A 9,898-nucleotide genomic window follows, 5' to 3' on the forward strand; every position below is an offset into this window, starting at 1 on the left:
ATGCCCAGCTGGAAACATTTCACGCAAGTCGAGCTGCCCGAGATTCGCAGAATTTACAAAAAAAATGTTACATTTTTGTGATTTATATCGTTATCGGACGATAGATGTCTTATATCGGGATATGAGATTTTGGTCATATCGCACAGCCCTAGTTCACTGTCATATTCTATTGTTTAATATTTCTTTTCTTTTTGCTGTGTGTTGTTTTTTTTTTTATGAGTATCTTGACTCTAACTCGATTAACACAGACTGTAGAACTTGTAAAAACAATTAAATCCAGCAGTGGCCTTATTCTAATAGCCCCTTTTCCCTCCTTATATTTTGCATACTTTGCCCCTGTCAGATTGCCTGGGAGACACTGCAGGAGGAGTTTGCCCGCTTCATGGCTGAATACAAAGGCAAAGACCAGGATGACATTTTTGACAAGTTGAAGGAGGCTGTGAAGGATGACAGTATCAAGAGGCATAAGTGGAATGAGAGGGCCCTGGACAGCCTGGTAAACACACAGTAAAATACCCTCACAAGCAGAAAGTGCACACTTGTTTATTGAAGCTCCCAGAGCAGACAGAATTTCATGATGAGATGCCATCAGCATAGAGAATGTAGTCGTGATGCAAAGAAGCACTGATGCTAACAAGTGGAATGTGTTTTTTGTACCTCTGTGTGTGGTTGTGTCAGAGGGTGATTCAGCACAATGCCCTCGAAGACCGCTCCATCACAGACAAGCCCCAGTGGGATGCAGCAATCCAGTTCATGGAGGAGACCCTGCAGTCACGCCTCAAAGACAGTACGTCGGCTATGATAGGATCACATGTTAAAACTCTCCTCGCAGTCTTAACCACACAAAAACATTTGTAGACTTTTATGGTTCTTTGTAGTTTTGGTTTTTAGTTGGAATCACATCAACACAGTTTCAGGTTCTTACTTTTGTCCCAGACATCAGTCACACACCTGTCCTGACCAGGTTTTAGGTGATCATGCTTTTGTGGTGCTTTTGCTGCCACAATGAGGCATGCTGTTTTTTCTGACGTATGATTTAATTTTGTTCTGTTTTGCTCTTTGCTCTCGACCTGCAGCTGAATCAGTAATCAAAGACATGGTGGGCCCAGACTGGAAGGAGAGGTGGCTGAGTTGGAAGAATCGTACACCAGATCAGGTCAGAATTGCAGGATTTCCTCAGAAGTCATAGTTGTGATGGTGCAGTAGCTTTTATAAGGAGCTTTGAAGCTGTGAAGTGGAAGATCAATAAAAGCTATCACCTTACACAATGGTCTAATTCCATCCACACTGTAGAGCTTACATATAAATATGTAATATTTTACATTCAAATGCTCCTTGAAGTGAAGACTTGCTTTTCTAAACCTTGCAGCATATTCGGAATGAAACAAAAAATGAGCTGGACCGCCTGCTGAAGCTGCACGATGAGCACACGGCTTACCTGGCTAATGATGAAGTCACCACAGTACGGAAGAACCTGGAGGCACGGAGTGTAGAAGTTGACCCGATGCTGGTGAGATGAAACGGATTATTCCAAACATTTTTTTTGTAACAGCAATACCTGGCACTTATGTTTGGCCTCTGTTAACTGGTGAAATATTTCCATACCTGCTCAGATCAAGGATACGTGGCATCAGCTTTATCGGCGACACTTCTTACAGAAGGCACTGTCACACTGCAACCTCTGCAAGAGGGGTTTCTACTACTACCAGAGACACTTTGTTGACTCTGAGGTAAGTAGAAAGAGTTGTCTTTTTTTTTTTTTTTATGTATTTATGCAGTTTCACCTGAGGTCAGGGTTAGTTTGGAAAAAATGTAACTTTACTCTGGGACACCCTGTGTACTGAAGGCTGAAGACCTAGCGGGTACACACCCTTGATTTGTGTCTGTCCCAGGCCAAAAAAAAAAACCAATAAAAATTTGATATCCCTGTTTGTTTCTGCAGTTGGAGTGCAATGATGTGGTGCTGTTTTGGAGGATACAGAGGATGCTGGTTATAACAGCCAACACTCTACGACAGCAACTTACCAACACTGAAGGTGAGCACTGTGGACTGGGGCTGGGGGCTATGTTATTTCCATAACAGCAGTTGTAGCTATTTATGGAATAAAGTTTAATAATATTATTAATAAAGTATTCTGATTCTGATTCTAAAGGTAAAACTATAGAATATCAAACCTTCTATTTTTAATGATTTCAGCCTTGTAGTTGTCATTTCTGTGGGTTTGTTTTTCTTGTATCTTTTTGTAAAACCACCAGGTTCTTGGCAGGAATTTTACTTCCTCCTTTTGATTTTTTCCCTCCTGGTGGAGTAAGTTGTTCCATCAGTGGTACTTTGTGTGAAAAATGCAGTGCAGTGAATCTAGTTGCACGCCATCCCCAAAGCTGATACTGAGATCACATTTCACTGTTGGTTAGAAATGTTTGACTGAAGTCGTCTCTGCACTTTCATTGTTGAGCTTAGTGATTTTTATATCCTTTAGCAAGGTTCCAGTAGTTATCCAGATTATCTATAAAGTAAAGACAAATGTGAGAGTGACAGTCCTTCTCCGAGTCTTTTTAATCATTATAAAGTGTTTTCATAACTTGATTCATCAAAACAAAAGATCGACAGAAAAGTGCATTTCATTGTTGTTGGGCCAGGCATTGATTATTATTGTTTCTTGTGTATCTGTCTCTGTGTCCGTGCTCGCCAGTGCGCCGATTGGAGAAAAACGTGAAGGAAGTGTTGGATGACTTTGGAGAAGACATGGAAAAGAAGACCCAACTCATAACTGGCCGCCGAGTCCAGCTGGCTGAGGATCTCAGTAAGACACACAAACACTTGCAGAGCAGAAAATACACTGCAGATACACAAAGGCTATAAAGAAACACCTGCTGAGTCTGATTGTTCCTATTTAAACTTCACAGTTCTTAACTCAACGTCACAGTAGTTTGCATGCTAACCTACTACACTATCAGATATTATATACAGTAATGTGCAAAAGTTTTAGCCAGGTAAGAAAAACAATGCTGTAAACAAAGAATGAGTGTTAATCATTTATTTTCATCAATCAACAAAATGCAGTGAATGAACAAAAGAGAAATCTAAATGAAATCAATATTTGGTGTAGCGACCCTTTGCCTTCAAGACAGCATCAATTCTTCTTGATACACTTTCACACAGTTTTTGAAGGAACTCGGCTGAAAACTTTCTCTTTTTTTCCCCCACACCTGCCTAAAACCTTTGCACCGTACTGTATGCATATCTTACTTTGACCACTCAGGTCAACTACGTTATATTAAGCACGTGGATCCATTCTATAAAATCCTAGAGTCATCAGTAGGTGGCAGTGATGCTTCAGGAATTTATATTGATTAGTCCAGTATGGCAGTATTATTGCATTTAAGTTAAGCAAACAGTACAGGCCGGCTAAAAAGGCCTGTTTTCAGTTGCCTAGAAAATAGGATGCTCTCTAAGAAGTAGGTAAAAGCAGACAAAATATTTGAAAAGCATTTAAAGCTGTTTCTATTTGAAAAATGTACAAAGACGTACAAATGAATTGTTCAAGCAGAAGAACATTATTTAAAGGAATATTTATTTATATGTAAGCTTATTTTTACAGCAATGAGAAGTTCAAACGGGGGAAACAGAATAACAGAAAAGACCAGAAAAGTTTTGTGTTTCTTAAAAACGCATCACGTGGAACATTTCAGAACTAATTTATTGAATTAGTAATAGGTTCAAATACATGATTGGATATAAAAAGAGATGCTGAGTCTTTGAGGAGTAGAGATGGAGAGGAGCTCAGGCAATAGTTCAGTTTAATAAAACTGCTTCTCATTTTAAAACTAAAAAGAGTTGGAGAAATCGCTGAGGTTAATTCATCTATATCAGTCATCATCAAGTAACAGTAGGTTAACATAAATGACAACACGCACGATAGATGCTCTCACATTAAGCTTAAATAAACAAAGAAATTAAGACATTAGCTAAATAATAGAAGTGTATTTAAATTTATACTTTTTATTTAAAAAAAGAAGCAGCTGTTTTCAGCAATCTGATAAGGGGTAACCACAGCGCCTAGCTCTGCCCGTTTAATTTGGCTGTGTTTTACGTGGGGCGCCCTTCCTGACACAACCCCAGAAGAGATGTTTAATCTTGTGCACATAATCTCTTCAACGCCTTCTGGGAGTTCCTTTAAATTTTGCACAAGTGTTCACTTGGACTCTAGCAAGAACTGATTATTAATGATTGACCCATCTCCTCCTTTCCTTCTGTGACTTTGAGGAAACTGCTCTTGCTTAAGCACAGATATGTTTTTGCAAATAAAATGACTCCTTCTCAAAAGTAATTCGTACTGATGTTAGTTACAAAATAAGACAGACTCTATTCCTACAGCGACACAGTGCACATGTGCTGTAGCTGCTCTGTAAGTAAGTTTTGGGAAACTTTTCTCGGGGGTGGACCGATATATCTGCTAATTTTTACCTGTCAGCCTTTTGAAGGCTCTTAATTAAAAGCTGGTGCAATGAGTCTTCTCCAGCATTGGTCTTATTCAGAGAAGCTCTGCTTGCTAAGCAAAGTTTGTGTTTGCAAAGTGGCACACATGGCTTGCTGCCATTTCAGAAGTATCTGTGACACACACACGAGCATGCGCATGCATAATGACTGTTCCTGTCACCACAGAAGTACACAACAATTTACACACACTTGCCTTTAAGTTGTAATTTTCTCACATTTAATCCAAGTCAAAGGCACAGTGTTAAAATGCCTGCATGATCTCAGAGTTTAATGAACAATACGTGCCTCAAATACACACATTAGAGTGAAGTCAGTTTTTGCAGGAATCATTCTCCTGTCAACTTCTTTTAGATTTTGTTGACTTTCATATGTTGCATGTAAGCTCTGATTGTCAAAAACATATTAGTGCTTTTATTACCTTCCATGTAAACAACAGCAGACCACATGTACAGTATTTAAGTAGGCAAACACTTCACTGCATCCAGACATAGTCATGCTACATTAAGAGGCACTCAGAGAAGACAGAAACACACACGGAGGCTTTTGCTGAGGGTTTTTCTGTCACGGAGCCCCCTCTCCATTCCACACACCGTCAGCCATGTCTAGACCTGCCTGGCCTTGCAAATTCTATAAGGCAAGTGGATCCATAAACTTTTCCAAACATGACATTCCCACTTTCCATCTGGAAAGACTGTCCTCACTAATCGATGTAGGAGTGTGTCTGGAATTTCTTAAGAAACCATGTAGTGTAGGACCACACCTGTGCATGCACACACATTTTTTTTGTTTCTTTATGAATTATTTGTAGTGAAGTGTTTGCTTCACTCTTTAAATCTGCATCAATACAAGCAGCCATCATTTGGAGGGTCAGATGGGAATTTTGACATCAGGAAAAACAAATGTTTATTGTAATTTGAAGGTATAATGAACGTAAATTTAAACAGAATAAAATGCTCTGTGAGTCACCATGAACCACTGACCATGAAATGCAGTTTTCTTTATTGCATTTTACTCCTCATATCTCACTCCCTTCACTCCTATCTCTACTGCCGACTGAAATATAACACCACTTATTTTGTTGTAACTCATAACTAACATTCCAGCCTAACATTGCAGTCTGTTGGGAATGTACCTCACAGCACGCCGCCCTTTTGCAGCCCTAATTTTACAGTGATGTCAAATTTTTTCTTTTCCTCCTGCTAATAAAATGTATGTTCCAGAGTTTGAGCTTTGTCAGTCTGTCAGGTTGAGTTAGTGGGTGAGTGGAGGATCTGGGTCATTAGCTGTCGGACACTTTGCGCAGGGCATTCGGTGTAACACAGCCTAGACCTAAGTGTGTGGGTATGTGGGTCCTTGAGTCTAGACTGAACCACGTGGCTTATGGGCTGAGTTGGTGACATGCCTCAATTTCCTCTGGGCAAAGATTTCTTCTTCTTCTTTTTTTTTTGGGTTCCTTTTTTAACTGAAAGGCTCATCATAAAGGTTTCCTTTGCAGAAGCTTTTCACTCGTGCAAATATAGTAACTGGACATGGCAAAGCATAATTAATAAAACCCAACTTAAGCATTCTTAATTAGAAGTATCAGGTAGTGATTACTTTGTACTTTTAAGGACATTTCCGCTGTTAGGAGACCCTAAATCTGTCTTTAGCAACATCAGGCGGTTACTACATTTAAGAACACATGATAGGAATCACACATGGTTCCTTCCGAAACATGCAGTTCTCGACAGGAGAAGATTTTTGTTTGTTTTTTTTTGTCTGCATCTGTGTGAAACAGCCTTATTCAATGTAGTTCCATCAATGATGAAATCATCTTTTCTTTGCAATATCGTTTCTCCAGACCTTTTAGTAACAACAGGTCAGATTGCCTCAGGCCCAAACTATGGCCTGACCCCACAGGTCAGCCAGCTGATACCATAGGCTACTTGATCCAGCTATTTTTTTTTAACCTGGCTCCAACTCCCTGGGTCATTCTGACCCTATTTCACTGCCTCTGTTAAAATCTATCCACCTGATCCTGTCTATCACTTTTCTCCCTTGGCAGAGGAAAAGAAAAACACAATGGGCAAATCTCAGAGGAGGGCTCACCTTCACCTTTATAGCCTCTCCGGTTAGAGAGGAGAGAAAGTGGGAGAGATGGGAGACATTAGAAAAGATAAACACACTTAAAAGCAGAAATGCGCTTCCAGGGGTGGACTGCTGTTAAACTCGTATTTGCCCCTACTCGCAGACAGACCTACGATCACTCAGGTTACAAATACAGGTCAGGTGTGTGCGTGAGGGAGAGCATGAAAACTCTGTTAATTAATAGTACGCTGCAAAGCGGGGGAGTGTGTGTGTTTGTCAGCGTGTGCCAGACCAGCTGTATGGCACAGTGCCGTCTCTGGAGCAAAGCCCAGGCCTAATGTGCAGGCAGAGCCCTCTTAGGAGACCACTGGGCTGTCGCTTGGCTGCTTCATTGACCCTCATAGAAACGTAGTGCAGTGTGTATGTGTTTGAGTGTGTTTGCATGTGTCTGTGCTTGTTAGAGCTACTGTGGTGGCTGATTATAGACAGCGCACTGTACCACATTGTTTCAAGGATTGCTTTTATTTTATCAAGCCGTGAATGTCGTATTTAATGTCGTGAGTTTGCACCATTTTTCTATGTCAGCACTTTGTTTTGTGTGAGATATTTGTCAGTTGTAACACACAGATCTGTTCAAGGAGTTGGTGTTTAATGTTTATGTTAACATTGAGTTTAGTGTATTCATGTGTCTTCATGTGTATTCATGCGTTATTATACTTTAAAAAAATCATCTGATACTATTATTAGTATAAATGCAGACTCGTTATTTCACCACACATCTGCAGTTCAATTCAATTTTATTTATATAGCGCCAAATCACAACAACGGTCACCTCAAGGCGCTTTATGTTGCAGAGTAGATCATACAATAATAGATACTGCTTTGTTTGCAGTGTCCACAAATCGAAATCCGGTGTGTAAATGGAAGGTGGAACAGTTTTTTATTTCTTCCTAGAGCCAGTTTGGCTGTTTTGGAACAGGAAGGAGCAGATTCCAGCAGTCACTCCCACATTGGTGGCTTTTTATCTACCTTGTCAGATTGTTGAAGAACGTGCACACAGTGCACTGGTCCCTGAATATATAAATAGAAATGCACATTTGCACCTCTTTTCTACTTTCCCCAAAATATTTTCAGTCCCAAGATTAAAAACTCATATTTCTCCACAAATGGATGGGTTTTTTCAACATACAGTATTACATCCCTATTTATTTATTTTAATAGGTTAGTTGGCGAGTTTAAAACCTGGTCATGGTTGTTTGTAATAATATATTTCAGATTTGGTCATTACGGTTGAATTTCCAAGTTCCCAGGTGGTATTTTCATCTGCAATGCCCCCCTCAACTCGATTTCCAACTCAAAAAGTCACAGTAGACCCACCAATCCAGTGTTAGCCATCATGGCAGAACTTGAACGTAAACAGTAATGAAACTGCAGTAAGTCTGTACTGCCACTGTTGTGTATTTGTGACTCATTAAATAAGCCATTAACAGAACACTGACTAGACTCTATCTATGAACATGCTGCAGTGGCGTTTTTAAGCACAAAAAAATGTATTGCTCAGCTTTGCTAGCGATGCATGACTACTCTGGGATCTGTTATTTGGGATTTTTGGGGGGGATTTTTTGATTTTTCTAAATGTATTTGATCACTCTTTGATATCTTTTTTTGTGAACTTACTGTCTGTTATTCCTTTGTACAAGACTGAGCATCTCTGCTTTAAACGTAAAACTTCTGAATAATTGATTACAATGTTCACCACAAATGTGTTTGACTGTTTTGAGGAGATATGATAAAACACATTTAGTCTTTCTTTCCTTTTTTAAAGTTTGAATCCATGTTGACAGCTCATGATTGTCACTACACGGGAAGTTAGGCATTTCACGCTGCTTGGACAACAAAATCAATCAGTCTCACACTTTGGTTGCTGACACATTTTGGGAGGGGTCGATTCAGATGAACACCTGGGACCGAATAACCTTTTACATTAAGTTCATCTCCTCAGCGGCAGGCTCATTGGCTCTGGTAAATGCAAGAGCGTGTGGAAAATTATGGATTTGAGCTTTTGTGATGCGAGGGTTAGCTGAGGGTCGTGGAATGAAAGGTGTCAACAGAAGGTGCTCTGAAAACAGTGCTAATGTGTGAAGTGTTTGCGTGTTTGCACACGCAGTCACTTTCTCCTTTTTCTCGCGTGGAAGCCGAACACAATGAGGCTGTGGTTGTCTGGGCTTGCTCAGCGGAATGCCCTCTCAGCCTCACGCTCACTTCGTTTCCTTTCATCTCCTCCCCCTCGCCCTCTTTTGAGCAGCTTCCTCCAGAGTGATTAGGGAAGGCTCATTGAGAAGTGCTCCTCTGTTCTCCCCTGCTGTAAGGGATGACGTATCATCTTAAGGTGTTGTGTGCACATGTTCCCTCATTCAGAAGAGAGGGGAGCAGAGGGTGGTGGCATGCTGTTGCTGCTGTTGCTTGTACAAAGCTTTGCGGTGCTTCTGTTGCTTTTCTTTATGACTTTAAGATCATAATTCATTAGGAATTAATGCTGCTGCTATTAAAGCTTGTTTAGAATTAGACATATTTCCAGATCTGCACACAAACAATCATTAAAGATGCTTAACTAGCTTTTTCCTCAACTATGTTTTTATGTCAAACTACAATGGCACACGGTCAGAGGTGTCTTTTTATTCAGAATGAGAACATTTACAATAAACACAGCTGCCACGATGTCCACAGCTGAACGACAGTTTCCCATTTCAGCAGATTCTACCACAGTTTCATACTTTTTATGCTATTGATACTGCAAGTTGTCAAATCACAGCCAGCAAGGAATTGGCCAAAACACTCACCAGTTATGAAATTTCCATGAATAATTTTTAATCTCTGTACAACTGCATTCAGAACACAGGATTTCCACACTCTTTCCCAGCGGGTGTTTGAATCCTCTAGGGCTGCCCTTTGTCACTGACTATATTCATGAAACCCAGCACCTTCCAGATTTCAGGATCTCGGGTTGTCTTTTTTGCTGAGGATGTGGGCCTGGTGGCTTCATTGAATGACAACCACAAGCTCACACTCTTGCAGCGTGTACCATGGCTCTCAACTGAAAAAGGGTGAGTGCCCACTTCAGGTTTAAATATGAGTTGCTGCCCCAAGTGGACAAATTCAACGGTTTCAGGGTCTTGTTCAGAAGCAAGGGTACAGTGGAACATGAGATTTACAGGCAGTTCTGTGTAGTGTTTGCAGTGATGTACTGTACTGATCTGTTGTTGTGAAGACAGAGCTGCCACTATATTGGGTTTTTTTTTTTTTGTTTTTTTTTTTTTTTTGTTTTTTACG

The 9,898-nt window shown here is 40.3% G+C and overlaps 1 protein-coding gene across 5 annotated transcripts in view; it reads left to right on the plus strand.

Moving 5' to 3' along the window:
- opa1 (OPA1 mitochondrial dynamin like GTPase) overlaps window positions 1-9,898 on the plus strand; it is a 40,476-nt gene that overhangs the window by 14,254 nt on the left and 16,324 nt on the right. For all 5 annotated transcript variants that reach the window (XM_005920967.2, XM_014333192.2, XM_014333191.2 and 2 more), the window contains 7 exons: window positions 344-496; window positions 679-787; window positions 1,077-1,156; window positions 1,370-1,510; window positions 1,614-1,730; window positions 1,943-2,036; window positions 2,694-2,804. In XM_005920967.2, the coding sequence (XP_005921029.1) occupies window positions 344-496; window positions 679-787; window positions 1,077-1,156; window positions 1,370-1,510; window positions 1,614-1,730; window positions 1,943-2,036; window positions 2,694-2,804 (805 nt within the window). The remainder of the gene's footprint in view (window positions 1-343; window positions 497-678; window positions 788-1,076; window positions 1,157-1,369; window positions 1,511-1,613; window positions 1,731-1,942; window positions 2,037-2,693; window positions 2,805-9,898) is intronic.

The sequence above is a fragment of the Haplochromis burtoni genome, unplaced genomic scaffold (genome assembly GCF_018398535.1).
Source record: "Haplochromis burtoni strain Fernald_Lab_line unplaced genomic scaffold, NCSU_Asbu1 Contig_5, whole genome shotgun sequence".
NCBI classification, from domain to species: Eukaryota; Metazoa; Chordata; class Actinopteri; order Cichliformes; family Cichlidae; genus Haplochromis; species Haplochromis burtoni.